The sequence below is a fragment of the Babylonia areolata genome, chromosome 26 (genome assembly GCF_041734735.1).
Source record: "Babylonia areolata isolate BAREFJ2019XMU chromosome 26, ASM4173473v1, whole genome shotgun sequence".
In the NCBI taxonomy this organism is placed as follows: domain Eukaryota; kingdom Metazoa; phylum Mollusca; class Gastropoda; order Neogastropoda; family Buccinidae; genus Babylonia; species Babylonia areolata.
This window is the reverse complement of record NC_134901.1, coordinates 30,084,904-30,101,049: the sequence shown is the minus strand read 5'-3', so window position 1 is coordinate 30,101,049 and position 16,146 is coordinate 30,084,904. Positions and strand designations below refer to the sequence as shown.

The following is a 16,146-nucleotide window of genomic DNA, read 5'->3' as shown; positions in this document are numbered from 1 at the left end:
GCGCAGCTGGGTGACACGCTTACAGCCGGAAACAGTATGTCCCGAGAATTTGTTAAACACACACACGCGTGCACTTGCGCGCTCTCACGACTACACAGACAACCGAAAGAAAAATGTTAACCTACAGACTCACACTGTTTACACACGTTTGCCGAAAACTAAACCCGCCCACACGAAAGACGCTCAGTACAGTCATTTAAATTAAACTGTCCAATCTCGGTCCCAAGTGATGACTGCTACGAATTGCCCAACTAATCGACTGCACTTGAAGGAAGAACTGGTGACGGTGTGGCGTCCGGTGTGAAGTGGTCTGTCTTCAATGTTCACTCTCACTAAAGACAGCAGCCGTGTATTCCAGTCTGGACACCATGTCAACCGTGAGTATTAGATGTCTGTTTTATTCCAAATGGATCATCATCTGTCGTTATTTTGAAAGTAAGTTTTTTGTTGTTTGTTTTTTTAGACGAAATTTTAAAACGTTCCGTGGAAGGTTTGCCAAGGGTTAGCTGTAGTGGAATTGAATGCACGTTTTATGCAAGCGACTATTGCACAAGGAAGTAATTGGATCTCTGTTACTGTACATGCTACACTGTGCAAGAAATGTCAACGGAGTCGCAGTCAAGATAGTGATAAATAATAATATTTTATTTTTATATAGCGCTATAATACAAGCATAAGCAAGCTTTAAGCGTTTTACAATCCCGTACCTAAAGTGAAACAAGAAAGCAAATAAAAGTAGTAGAAACATAAAACAGAATCATTAATATTATTAAAAAAAACAACGCATAACTCACAAAGTCACCTACCCTCAACACTACAACTGTTACACTCCAACACACACACACACACACACACACACACACACACACACACACACACACACACACATATGATCAAACGGCTGAGATAACAGCAATTTTCACTTAGAATACATACATGAAAAAAGGAGCATAATTTTAATCTGCATGCCATAGATTTTGTAAAAATTGTAAAATAAAGTTTTTTGACAGAAAAGGTAAAAGGGGTAAAAATCAGGTCATTCTCCCTTTCGAACCACACCACCACCATCCATCTACCCACCCCCATTCTCTCTACTCACCCATCACACACACTCACATTGCCATGGGCCTGGGGCAACAGCACTATTTGAGTTATGACAAGTATTTTTTAAAGAGATAAGTTTTAAGATTTGCTTTAAAGGTAGACAGATGAGTTGTTTGTTGTTGTTTTTTCCTGAGAGCAATAGGCAGAGAATTCCAAGTTGTTGGGCCGAAGACGGGAAATGACCTATTTCCACAGGAGTTAAGGAAGTATCGGGGAACAGTTAGCTGGGAGGAATCAAGAGATCTCAATGTTCTGTTTGGCAAGTACGGGTTGATAAGCTCAGAAAGATATGAGGGTGTGGTATTACAATTCAGGCACTGAAAGCATAGACAGGCAACTTTATATTCAATTCTAGCTTGAACAGGCAACCAATGAAGTGTCCGCAGGAGAACAGTAGCACTCTCTCTCCTCGACTTTTTAAGGACGAGTCGAGCTGCACTATTCTGTATTTTCTGGAGCTTGTAGAGTTTATCATTGGGAATGCCAACTAAGAGAGAATTGCAATAATCTAGGCGGGATAAAATGAAGGCAACAGCAAGTTTGTTGGCAGCATCAACAGACAGGAAGGGGCGGATTTTACTTATCTACACAGGTGGTTCACATGAGTTTCCATCGTGAGGGATGAATCGAAGTAAAAACAAAGATTGCGGGCAGAACTAGAGAAATAAATTTCTATGCCAAAACAAATGATAGACGTTGTATTTATCTGCTTGAGCTTATTTTTATTACCAGTCAACATGAGTTCTGTTTTGTCATCATTCATTTTTAGTTTGTTTTGTTTCATCCACTTTGCTACATTTTCTATACCAGTTTTAAATTTAAAAGCTAAACATGGAATTTCAGAGGGAATAGTAGAACTATGCAGTTGAGAATCGTCAGCAAACAGATGATAGTGAGGTACAGACTGTTGGATGATCAAACTTAGACGTCGTATCTACATTGTAAAGAGTACTGGTCCCAGGACGGAACCTTGTGGTACCCCATATCTGAGCACAGACGGAACAGACTGGTTTCCATTTACAAGGACAGAGTGTGTGCGACCTGATAATTAGGAATGATACCATTTCAGAACAGTACCATTGAGTCCGAACACAGCACACAACCTTCTGACCATAATGTCATGGTTTATCGAGTCGAATGCTGCAGAAAGGTCCAGCAGTGACAGAATGGATACCTTGCCTGCATCAGATGCTAGCAACAGGTCACTGACCACACGTAATAAGGTCGTTTCCGTGCTGTGTCTCTTTCTGTATGCTGACTGAAATGGCTCTGGGAAACTGGATCTCAAGGTGTTTCATAAGGTGGCCAAGCACAATACGCTCTAAAACTTTAGACAGAAATGGGAGGTTTGATACTGGTCTATAGTTTTTCAGGTTTTCGGGATCAATACTAGCTTTCTCCAAAAGGGGACACACCAAGGCATGCTTGAAGGACTGTGGGACAACACCTGAGGTCAAGGATATATTCATGATATTGGTTATAATGGGTAGTTATTCTTCTAAACATTGGTAAAATATAGAATGTGGGACAGGATCAAGACTACATGATTTCTTTGGCATCTTGAGGATGACATCTTTGACCTGTTCCTTGGTAACTGTCTGGAATGTAGTTAACTGTGTTCCATTACAAGTATCAGATTCGCCAAAATCAGTAGGAGAATCCAAACTACTTATAATAATCTCTGTTTTAGCAGTGAAATAATCAATAAACTTATCAGCTACATTACATTTTCAGAAGGTATATTGCTAGGCAGAACAGTTTGGACATCCTTCCCCATCATCTGATTGGCCAAGCGAAACAGAACTCTGGAGGAATCAGCGACAGTAATTCTGTCGCACACGTATTTCTTTTTCGCATCGCGGATCATTTGATTTACAACATTGCGTAAGTGAGCATATATCTGCTTGAAAATGTCCAGACCAAACTTTCGCCATTTTCGCTCAGCGGAGCGACGCTGCTGTTTTGCCATCTTGATTTCAAGAGACATCCAGGGTGCACATAAACGATCAAATACAACACGCATTGTGAGAGGGGCATGCTTATCAAGCAGTTCCTGGAGGGAAGTGTTGTAAAATGTGATCAGGTCACTGGTATGCAGACTGATGGCAAATACTTTTGAAACATCAGCTTTTGAAAGATTAACATTTAAAGATCTGTAATTTCGTGAGCAAACAATTTTCTTTATCTTTACAGGCTTTATGAGCTTAAGATTAAATGATATCACACATGGTCAGAGATGAGTTTGTCGACAACAAGAGGATCTGTCACACTGCTCTCACTGTTTGTTATGACCCAGTCTAATGTATGACCGTGACTGTGGGTGGCAGCATTAACAAGCTGTTGTAAACAATGGTTTTCAAGTTGTTGTGTTTTTTGTTGTTGTTGTTTTGTTGTTTTTTTTAATGTTTTTTAAAGAGAAGCAACATTTGCATCAGAAGTTGAATCAAAATGAAAATTAAAATCACCAACAATAAAAATGTTATCACATGAGGTAAAACAATCCAGCAAATCACAAAATTCATCGATAAACATTTTGTCGGAAAGTTTGTTCTTTTTGTTTGGTTGTGGTCTATAGACTGTGAGGAATGTAACATGCTGGTTCTCGTAGCACAGCCGAGTTTCACACACTTCAAAGGACATAAAATCAAGGTTTTGAGTAGAAACTTGCATGTTGCAAGCTAAACTGTTCCTAAACAAAAGAGCAAGTCCACCACCTACACCAGTCTCTCTAGGAACAGATTGAAAAGTAAAACCATGAGGGATCACATTAACAATATCACATTCATCACCAGTAGGTCTAAGCCATGTCTCAGTTAAAAACACAAGATCATAGTTTCCCTCGATGATCAAGTCACACACTGCATCTGTTTTGTTTCTGCACGACTGGGTGTTAAGTCACATTATTTTAAAAGAATCGGAATGTTCTTGGGCGGAAATAGTGGTGTCGATCTTGATCAGATTAGAACGGTTACATTTCCGAGAATGATTGAGTGAGAGAGATGGAACAGATGATTGAGAGAGAGATGGAACAGATGATGGAGCGAGAGAGATGGAACAGATGATGGAGTGAGAGAGATGGAACAGATGATGGAGTGAGAGATGGAACAGATGATGGAGTGAGAGAGATGGAACAGATGATGGAGTGAGAGATGGAACAGATGATGGAGTGAGAGAGATGGAACAGATGATTGAGAGAGAGATGGAACAGATGATGGAGTGAGAGAGATGGAACAGATGACTGAGAGAGATGGAACAGATGATGGAGTGAGAGAGATGGAACAGATGATGGAGTGAGAGATGGAACAGATGATGGAGTGAGAGAGATGGAACAGATGATGGAGTGAGAGATGGAACAGATGATGGAGTGAGAGAGATGGAACAGATGATTGAGAGAGAGATGGAACAGATGATGGAGTGAGAGAGATGGAACAGATGACTGAGAGAGATGGAACAGATGATGGAGCGAGAGATGGAACAGATGATGGAGTGAGAGAGATGGAACAGATGATGGAGTGAGAGATGGAACAGATGATGGAGTGAGAGAGATGGAACAGATGATGGAGTGAGAGATGGAACAGATGATGGAGTGAGAGAGATGGAACAGATGATGGAGTGAGAGATGGAACAGATGATGGAGTGAGAGAGATGGAACAGATGACTGAGAGAGATGGAACAGATGATGGAGCGAGAGAGATGGAACAGATGATGGAGTGAGAGAGATGGAACAGATGATTGAGAGAGAGATGGAACAGATGATGGAGTGAGAGAGATGGAACAGATGACTGAGAGAGATGGAACAGATGATGGAGCTAGAGAGATGGAACAGATGATGGAGTGAGAGAGATGGAACAGATGATGGAGTGAGAGAGATGGAACAGATGATGGAGTGAGAGAGATGGAACAGATGATGGAGCGAGAGAGATGGAACAATACTGAGTGAGAGAGAGATGAGAGATGGAACAGTACTGAGTGAGAGAGAGATGAGAGATGGAACAGTACTGAGTGAGAGAGAGATGAGAGATGGAACAGTACTGAGTGAGAGAGAGATGAGAGATGGAACAATACTGAGTGAGAGAGAGATGAGAGATGGAACAGTACTGAGTGAGAGAGAGATGAGAGATGGAACAGTACTGAGTGAGAGAGAGATGAGAGATGGAACAGTACTGAGTGAGAGAGAGATGAGAGATGGAACAGTACTGAGTGAGAGAGAGATGAGAGATGGAACAGTACTGAGTGAGAGAGAGATGAGAGATGGAACAGTACTGAGTGAGAGAGAGATGAGAGATGGAACAGTACTGAGTGAGAGAGAGATGAGAGATGGAACAGTACTGAGTGAGAGAGAGATGAGAGATGGAACAGTACTGAGTGAGAGAGAGATGAGAGATGGAACAGTACTGAGTGAGAGAGAGATGAGAGATGGAACAGTACTGAGTGAGAGAGAGATGAGAGATGGAACAGTACTGAGTGAGAGAGAGATGAGAGATGGAACAGTACTGAGTGAGAGAGAGATGAGAGATGGAACAGTACTGAGTGAGAGAGAGATGAGAGATGGAACAGTACTGAGTGAGAGAGAGATGAGAGATGGAACAGTACTGAGTGAGAGAGAGATGAGAGATGGAACAGTACTGAGTGAGAGAGAGATGAGAGATGGAACAGTACTGAGTGAGAGAGAGATGAGAGATGGAACAGTACTGAGTGAGAGAGAGATGAGAGATGGAACAGTACTGAGTGAGAGAGAGATGAGAGATGGAACAGTACTGAGTGAGAGAGAGATGAGAGATGGAACAGTACTGAGTGAGAGAGAGATGAGAGATGGAACAGTACTGAGTGAGAGAGAGATGAGAGATGGAACAGTACTGAGTGAGAGAGAGATGAGAGATGGAACAGTACTGAGTGAGAGAGAGATGAGAGATGGAACAGTACTGAGTGAGAGAGAGATGAGAGATGGAACAGTACTGAGTGAGAGAGAGATGAGAGATGGAACAGTACTGAGTGAGAGAGAGATGAGAGATGGAACAGTACTGAGTGAGAGAGAGATGAGAGATGGAACAGTACTGAGTGAGAGAGAGATGAGAGATGGAACAGTACTGAGTGAGAGAGAGATGAGAGATGGAACAGTACTGAGTGAGAGAGAGATGAGAGATGGAACAGTACTGAGTGAGAGAGAGATGAGAGATGGAACAGTACTGAGTGAGAGAGAGATGAGAGATGGAACAGTACTGAGTGAGAGAGAGATGAGAGATGGAACAGTACTGAGTGAGAGAGAGATGAGAGATGGAACAGTACTGAGTGAGAGAGAGATGAGAGATGGAACAGTACTGAGTGAGAGAGAGATGAGAGATGGAACAGTACTGAGTGAGAGAGAGATGAGAGATGGAACAGTACTGAGTGAGAGAGAGATGAGAGATGGAACAGTACTGAGTGAGAGAGAGATGAGAGATGGAACAGTACTGAGTGAGAGAGAGATGAGAGATGGAACAGTACTGAGTGAGAGAGAGATGAGAGATGGAACAGTACTGAGTGAGAGAGAGATGAGAGATGGAACAGTACTGAGTGAGAGAGAGATGAGAGATGGAACAGTACTGAGTGAGAGAGAGATGAGAGATGGAACAGTACTGAGTGAGAGAGAGATGAGAGATGGAACAGTACTGAGTGAGAGAGAGATGAGAGATGGAACAGTACTGAGTGAGAGAGAGATGAGAGATGGAACAGTACTGAGTGAGAGAGAGATGAGAGATGGAACAGTACTGAGTGAGAGAGAGAGAGATGGAACAGTACTGAGTGAGAGAGAGATGAGAGATGGAACAGTACTGAGTGAGAGAGATGAGAGATGGAACAGTACTGAGTGAGAGAGAGATGAGAGATGGAACAGTACTGAGTGAGAGAGAGATGAGAGATGGAACAGTACTGAGTGAGAGAGAGATGAGAGATGGAACAGTACTGAGTGAGAGAGAGATGAGAGATGGAACAGTACTGAGTGAGAGAGAGATGAGAGATGGAACAGTACTGAGTGAGAGAGAGATGAGAGATGGAACAGTACTGAGTGAGAGAGAGATGAGAGATGGAACAGTACTGAGTGAGAGAGAGATGAGAGATGGAACAGTACTGAGTGAGAGAGAGATGAGAGATGGAACAGTACTGAGTGAGAGAGAGATGAGAGATGGAACAGTACTGAGTGAGAGAGAGATGAGAGATGGAACAGTACTGAGTGAGAGAGAGATGAGAGATGGAACAGTACTGAGTGAGAGAGAGATGAGAGATGGAACAGTACTGAGTGAGAGAGATGAGATGGAACAGTACTGAGTGAGAGAGAGATGAGAGATGGAACAGTACTGAGTGAGAGAGAGAGATGGAACAGTACTGAGTGAGAGAGAGATGAGAGATGGAACAGTACTGAGTGAGAGAGAGATGAGAGATGGAACAGTACTGAGTGAGAGAGAGATGAGAGATGGAACAGTACTGAGTGAGAGAGAGATGAGAGATGGAACAGTACTGAGTGAGAGAGAGATGAGAGATGGAACAGTACTGAGTGAGAGAGAGATGAGAGATGGAACAGTACTGAGTGAGAGAGATGAGAGATGGAACAGTACTGAGTGAGAGAGATGAGATGGAACAGTACTGAGTGAGAGAGAGATGAGAGATGGAACAGTACTGAGTGAGAGAGAGATGAGAGATGGAACAGTACTGAGTGAGAGAGAGATGAGAGATGGAACAGTACTGAGTGAGAGAGAGATGAGAGATGGAACAGTACTGAGTGAGAGAGAGATGAGAGATGGAACAGTACTGAGTGAGAGAGAGATGAGAGATGGAACAGTACTGAGTGAGAGAGAGATGAGAGATGGAACAGTACTGAGTGAGAGAGAGATGAGAGATGGAACAGTACTGAGTGAGAGAGAGATGAGAGATGGAACAGTACTGAGTGAGAGAGAGATGAGAGATGGAACAGTACTGAGTGAGAGAGAGATGAGAGATGGAACAGTACTGAGTGAGAGAGAGATGAGAGATGGAACAGTACTGAGTGAGAGAGAGATGAGAGATGGAACAGTACTGAGTGAGAGAGAGATGAGAGATGGAACAGTACTGAGTGAGAGAGAGATGAGAGATGGAACAGTACTGAGTGAGAGAGAGATGAGAGATGGAACAGTACTGAGTGAGAGAGAGATGAGAGATGGAACAGTACTGAGTGAGAGAGAGATGAGAGATGGAACAGACTTAGTTACTGTCGGTGGGCGGGGTACGGCTGGAAATCCAAACAGAAATCTTCCTGCCCTGCTTCCTACGACCTCCTCTGTAAGGACGCTTCTTCCTGGCAGGCTTCCTGAGACAGGACAGGCAGCGGGAATGAATCCCTAGTCCCTGCAGGCGCCGGCACAGTGTGGTGCAGAGCGCGCAAGTCCATGACGGCAGGAGGCGCTGGTCGTCGTCAGAGAAGATGAACACTGGTTTTGGTAATCCATGAGCTGTGTGCGAGAGCAAGCCACGGAATAAACACTGTGTGTGTTGGTGTCGTGTGGGTGCACTTGTGCTGGGTGAGTGCACGGAGAGTGGCAAAACGACACATTGACACTGGCAGGCCGTGCGAAGAGATCACTCACAGTGGTTGGCGATCTTGCCATGACACAAAGAAGAGAGAGACCAAAGAAATTCAACGTATTTCTGTTATCCATGGCCAAAAGTCGAAGAAAAAGATACCTCGGTGTTGTCCAGATCATGGCAGAGAAGTTGACACCGTTCACAATAAAAACTTGGTTAATTAAAAGACTAATAAGTAAAAAAATAAAATAAAATAAAAAATAAAAAGGAACGGAGCGTGCATATCAAGCCTGCCAGGCGAATCGTGACAACTCATACAAGACAGGCGGCTAAGGGTCTGAACTTTCCATTTCAAGTCGCACAATTTTGATCAGTATCTAACATATACTTATTGCGGAAAAAAAAGTATACATAATATAATTATGTGTGTGCTTGTATAATTGAGTATGTGTGTGCAGTGTGCGTGCGTGTGTGCGTGCGTGCGTGCGCGCGCGCGCGTGTGTGTGTGTGCCGTGGAACCTGCAAAACAAAGTCAAGGAATCCGTGTGGGGGCATGGGGGGGGGGGGAGGTATGGTGTAGGAATGGGTGTGCAGGGTGATTTGGGAAATGGTGTGTGTGTGTGTGTGTGTGTGTGTGTGTGTGTGTGTGTGTGTGTCGGGGCTCGTGTCCGTTTATGTGTAAATGTTTGTGCTTTCATATCTGTGAATCTGCTTGTTTGTTGCATATCTGTTATGCATGTGTGTGTGTGTGTGTGTGTGTGTGTGTGTGTTGGTTTGTTTTTTAGTTTAGTTTAGTTTAACGTCCTATCACTGTTTAGTGATATTAGACGGGTACCAAAAAAACAAACAAACAAAAAGCAACCCCCCCCCCCCAAAAAAAAAAAAAAAAAAAAAAAAAAAAACAACAACAACAGCACAAAACAACAAGAAACAAACAAAAGCAGAAAACAGTGTGCGCACATGAGATGAGGCGTGGGGTCGAGGAGAACAGGTGGCGGGATGACTGTCGTCAGTAGTGGACAACGAACAGCTACCAACTGTAGTGACTAACAGTGCATTATAACAGGAATTTCGACAGTCAGTTAAACATCTGCATAAAAAAATTATTAAAAAAATAAAATAAAAAAAGCATGCTAATGGTAACAAAAACGTGATCAGTCAAAGACAGATACCAACTGGACTTAGAATCAAACAGTCAGAAATTTTTTGAAGTAATGAATAATTATTCAAAACATCTCCCAAGGACAAATATGTGTTTGGTGGAAACTGGTCGGCTAGTTTTTTTTAAAGAACAGTTGTCTTGTTTTTGGACACTGGACAAGTATGTGGTAGACATTGACTTCTTTTCCGCACAGACGCTGTATATTTTTGCAAAATTTAGTTCGTAGGGCATTCAAATGGAATCGATGAATTAAACTTCTAACTGGTCTTGACTGGGAGACAGATAAATCATTTAAGTAAGCCTTGGGGTTGCTTGCTGTAACTGTTGATGTACAATGTGTTTTATTTCTGTGATCATCTCAAGGCGTGATTTTTTGTATTTGCATATCTAAGTGCATTTAACGCCGATTTTGAGTCTACACAAAGTAGGATTTGGCTATCCTTTTTATGAAAATCCAGGATGTAGTTTATGGCCATAAGTATGGCAACGAGCTCAGCAGAAAAGATAGAAAGATGTTTGCCCAGGTGGTACATTTTCTCACGGTTTAATTCCGGTATCACAAAAGCTGCTCCCGCTCTGCCATCATCAAGAACCGAACAATCTGTATAGATTTTAAGATAATTTCTATAATCATTTTCTGTGTGAGAGCATACGGAGCTCTTTAGTATATTCGGCGAATCTTTTTTTTTTCAGATTAAATTTTGTGTAGTCCATATCAAAGTTTGGTTTTCTCAGTTCCCAGGATGGTATGGTTGAGAATGACGGTTTAACAGCAGTATTTAAAAAATTAACTTCTGAATCGATGACGATATCTTCAGTAAATGTATTAACAGGCTTTAGGGAGTGGATTGTTCTGGCCCTTTTTGCAAAATCTTTGTCTGATCTTCAGTGTACTTCATTTTTGGAGTAAATGTCATACACTGAGCTTCTTAAAACAAATTTTGTGGCAGATACTTTTTCTGTGTTCATCAAGGGATAGTACACATGTTTCTCTGTAAGTCCCTGAGACTGATGTGTGTGATGGGACTCCCAGAGCGAGTTTACAGGCTTTGCAATCTATACATTGTAATTTTTTTTTTTTAAATAGGCATTGTGGTGCACTGAAGAACGCCTTCTGAGCATATGTCAACTTTGAACGTACTGTAGCGGTTGACAAAGATATGGGCACTTTGTCATCCTGTCCCCGACGTTGTTTGCTAACAACCTTGAGAAAATTCAGACTTTTTCTTGCTTTGTTTATTAAAAACTCGATGTGGTGCTTCCAGGTAAGTTTGGATGTTACATAAACTCCCAGAAATTTGACAGTATGTGTATAATTTATGACAATACCATCTAGAATGAAAACAGGGAGTTTTTCGGGATCATATCTCGAATTAAAAAGCATAATGCTCGTTTTCTCTAATGATAGGGCCAGTCCATTTTCTATTATGAATATGCTAGTTTTATCTATTTCGCGCTGGTAAACTTTCTTTGTATAGTTCAATACCCTGGTTGGAGTTTTGGTTCTCATCGTCACCTTCATCCACAAACAGATATCACCAGCGAACTGCGATAACTTTGTTTCTTTGGATAATGTTTTCGGTAATCTGCTATCAATATGTTAAACAACATAGGTGTAATCCTTGAGGCAAACCCATTTTAAGCGGTCGCGAGTTTGAATATGTGTTTCCTACTCTTATTTCTATTTGTCTGTTCGATAAAAAGTCCTTAATATAACTGTACATATGACCAGTTATACTAATTGTTTCAATCTTGTACAGAAGTCGACCATGCCATACTTGTTCATAAGCCTTTTTGACATAAAAAAAAATGTTGCTAGAATATTTTTCCGTCTCGCAAACTGTTTCTTAACTTGTGTTTTTAATTTTACCAAATGGTTAGCCGTGCAAAATATTGCTAGAATATTTTTCCTTTTCGCAAACTGTTAACTTGTGTTGTTAATTGTACCAAATGATCAGCCGGGACCGGCCTTGTCGAAAACCAGCTTGATTGACAGGGATTCCTGACAGGGAGCAATTCCTTTTTAGTTATATATTCATAACTTCAGTCAGTAGCCATAAAAAAGGAGGAAAAACGATTCGGATCATACACTCCTCGTTCAGTCTTTCAACAAAGCGTTTTGCTCTTGCCACAGGCTAAAACCAGAAATTGATAAATGAATAAATAAATGATTTAAAAGTTGTTATCTGAAACGTTCCTCTAGCTTCTCTTCCATCGATCATCTACCCCCTGCCCTAACACAGTGGGTCACACTTATTCCCTCCATTTGACATCTGATTGTGCAAGCACTCTCCGATTCATCACTTGAATAGCTATCCCTATGGCCTAAATGTATGCGACAGGGTAGATTTAACGTTTTAAAAGCCTGGGCGTGTCTCTCTCTTTTTTTCTTTCTTTTTTACCCCCTTTGTGTTTTTGTTTTGGGTGTATGGGGGGGGGGGGCGGGGGGGCGGGGGGGCTGACCTGGGGAATGGGGGGCGGGGAGGGGGGTATCTGAGGAGTGGGAATGCCGGGGAAGTGGAGGTACGAAGGCAGCCGCATGACTGAGTGAAACAAGATACGCTTTTTGTCCAGATACCCCATTGAACTCACTTTTTAAAAAATGAAAAATCATTCAATATCAATTCAGTATAAAGAAGACATTCATTGTGCTGTGTGTGTGTGTGTGTGTGTGTGTGTGTGTGTGTGTGTGTTACTGATTTTTTCAGGACACTATTCTGACGTTTTGGTTGCCGGTGGTATTGATTGTAAACCTCCACGCCTCTTTAAATGTCCAAGATGACACCAGGTGTTCTTACAATGGGCCAGGTAACTGCACTTTTACATCTGACTTTTGTCACTGGAACAACAGCGGCTGGACAACCAATGTGGTGAAAAGACACATTTACAAATGCGCGTATCTTTCATTTTATATTACTTCTGGATTTCTTACAAGCAGGCCTGTCTGTGCAACCAGTCCTGCTTTTCACTGTCTAAAGTTTGAATACTACATAAAAGAGAGTGATACGTATGCACTGGAGGTTTTTATTTCATGGCCACACAATGGTTCACGTTTGGAGCTGTGGAACTCTTCAACGAAAGCAACATGGGGCAACGCTGAAATTCCAGTAAAGCCGTCTGACTCCACTTTCACTTTGATGATTAAGGGAACACGGAAACATAGCGGAGAACGCAATAAGAAAGTACGTGTTAGAAATTTAAAGTACTACGAATCTCGCTGTAACGATGGGTTAACTACAACGTCTTCATCATCCACAAACACCATTGATACAAAGCTGCCAACCACATCAACCGCTTCACTCGGTAAGCATACAACAGCGAGCGCAGGGAAGACCGCTGGAGAAGCCGCAAAATCTAACGTTTGGCCGACAATCACTGGTGTCTCGGCAACCATTTTCATTTCCAGCATCATTCTTGTCTTCCTGATCATTTTCTTCCGACGGAACAATTTGATGTGTTGGAAGATCCGATCTGGAGAAAAACCGGCGATTTTTCAAACTGATCTAGCCAGTGACGCTGAAGATTACGATATTTCAACTGGCGTATCCAGAGATGACAACCACACAGGTGACACCCCGCCATCCAACCATTACACATCGGTCAGTGAGGCAAGTACGTCACGACTGTCCGTGGAGAATTACAGCGTCATCCGAGACGTAGATCAGGACGAGTCATCCCTTGCATTCAGACGTCACTCGTCGCTGTACTGCCTGGCACAGGACATGACGTCATCCACGCCCAGTGGTACAGACAACCCCGCAGCGGCACACGTCCTGGACAGTCCTGAAATCAGCGGAGACAATCGTCACCAAGACGGCGCACAGGTTGATGACTACAGTGAGATGCGTTTTGATGAAGAACAAACGTACAGTAATTATTCACCCTGTGATCACGTTCACACCACACACAAAGCCATGGCAAAACAGAAACAGTGTTTCATGACAAAGGTCGCCGGACAACAACCACAGCAATGTGCCTTCGGAGAAAGGATTCCACAGACCCCTGAGGCTACTGCTGCAACCATATACCACATCCTTGAACAGAGGGCAGAACACGATCCCTGCACACAGTCCATAAGTTGGTGCCAACACCACACTCTTGAAGAAACGCTTCATGAAACAGAGACACGCCGCGAACTCAGGGACACAACCCTCCCATTCTCACAGTCTCCCACGTCAGATTCTTCCCCCTCGCCGCGGGAAGAGGCCACAGACTACAACCATCTGCAGTTTGACAGAAGTGAACCCGTGGAGAACGTGACGGGGGTAGTGGGGGGAGGTGACGTGTACAGTCACGTGAAGGAGGGAGGGGAGAACACCTATGACGAGGTGGACAGAGACAGACAAAGGGACGTCATTGATGACGACTATTCTCACATCTGGTGAACTCTCTGTGGACTTTCCCCTCCCCTCCCTCTCAGTCTCGCTCTTTCTCCTCCGACAATCCTGCCGGTGCTGTTCGTGTGTCTGTTCTCTTTCTTCCCCCATCCTCTCCTCTCACCTTCTCTCTTCGTTTCATTTCTTTGATTTCTTTTGGGGCAAAGTGGTTGATACCATTTTTTATTCAAAAAGCAGCATTACTTTGATCAGGCTGCGTTTTTTTCTTTTAAAGTTTCAGTTTCAATTTCTCAAAGAGGCGCCATTGTGTTCGGACAAATCCATATACACTACACCACATCTACTAGGCAGATGCTTGACCAGCAGCATGACCCAACACTGACGCTTTGTCAGGCTTTGGGCGTATGCATATATCTATTTGTGGCCTGTCAGATAAGATTCTCTTCTACATAAATTTTGCCGTAGGTTCTCTTTCCGGCCGGCAGTGCGCCAAATGCGTGCTGTGCACAGGACCTCGGCTTATCGTCCAGTCCCAATGACTACACACTCAGTTGGTTTTTGCAGTCAAACGTGGGAGAAAGGGCGATCACCATCGTAAACTGTTCACGTTTTATTTCTTCATGATTTCAACTTGTTTAGGTATTTACAGCTTCACATATGACATTTTAACATGTAGATAATTTGTGTGTGAAATGAAAAAACTTTTTTTTTTTTACTGATCATTGCACAGTTATATACATACTCATGTTTCACTTTATGGGCTGCTAAAGTTAATGTTAAAGTTATTGTTGATTTATCCTTTTGTTTATTTGTTAGTCATCTGATGATTCAATTTATTTGCTAATGACATATTTTAATGAGTTTGAGTATTTTTGACATTAGACATAATTTTACAAGCAACAGCAACATTATAATAGTTATTGTTGCTGTTGTTCTTGCTGTTGTTAAATTGTTGACGTCATTGAGGGTGACGACAGTGATGATGATGGTGAGGATTAAAAAAAAAGAAAGCTTTCTTGCTGTTGATATTTTCACCTTTTGGGCAGTTTCCATTGATGCTCATACATATATAAAACAAAATAATCAAACCAGTCATGATGCATCCAAGCATAGATAAAGACTTTAGAACATCATCACCACCATCATCACTGTGAACATCCCCATCAACAATATTATTGCAACCACCACTGCAACAGCATCTACTGCTACTACTTCTGCTGCTGCTGTTGCTGTTGCTAATCCTACTACTACTACTACTGCTGCTGCTGCTACTACTACGACTGCTGCTGCTACTCGGTGCTACAGCTGCTGCTGCTGTTGCTGCTGCTACTACTACTACTACTACTAGATGTTGTCACAGTGATGATGATCTTAAGTCTTAATTTATGCTTGGATGCTTTGCAAATCAAACAAATATCGGCATCATTTCCAAACCAACACTGCGCAAATTTCTTCAAAACGGAACACAGTCTCTGTGGGCTTTTCCAAATACAATAGACTGAGCAACACACTAGACGCCACGTTCTTGGCATCAGAGATCTTTTCCCATCCCTCTTGCAGCCAATCAGTGGCAGCCTCTGTGCGTGTGTGTATGTGTGTGTTTGTGTGTATGTATGGGTCTGTGTGTTTGAGTACGTTTGTGCATGCGCGAGGGTGTAAGTGTACACAAGTGTCAGGAGAGTTCTGTGCACGTGCGTATGTGTGTGTGTGGGAGAGGTGGGGGGAGGGGGGGTAGAGGATGAGGTATGTGAGTGTATGCATGCCTACACTGTGGGAGCTCTATCTGCACCAAAACGTTTGCAAAATAAATAAACTTCCATGCTTAGCAAAAGAAGTTCCTGTTTGAACAAAAAATGATAATAATGACTGCTCTTGTTGTTGGGTCAGAAGGAAGGAATTTTTGTTTAATGTCCCGTCACACATATCGGTGATTGAAGAGTCAGAATATCAGATCAAAGTGCCAAGTTTAGAGAACACAAAAAATATGAATACAACAGTAAATGCAGTTTG

At 42.5% G+C, this 16,146-nt stretch overlaps 1 protein-coding gene across 1 annotated transcript; it reads left to right on the top strand.

Moving 5' to 3' along the window:
* The first annotated feature begins 59 nt into the window (after positions 1 to 59).
* LOC143300569 (uncharacterized) lies at positions 60 to 15,836 on the top strand. The gene is made up of 2 exons (XM_076614330.1): positions 60 to 377; positions 12,508 to 15,836. The coding sequence occupies exons 1-2, from the start codon at positions 369 to 371 to the stop codon at positions 14,182 to 14,184; spliced, it is 1,686 nt and encodes a 561-aa protein (XP_076470445.1). The 5' UTR covers positions 60 to 368; the 3' UTR covers positions 14,185 to 15,836.
* The last annotated feature ends 310 nt before the right edge of the window (positions 15,837 to 16,146 follow it).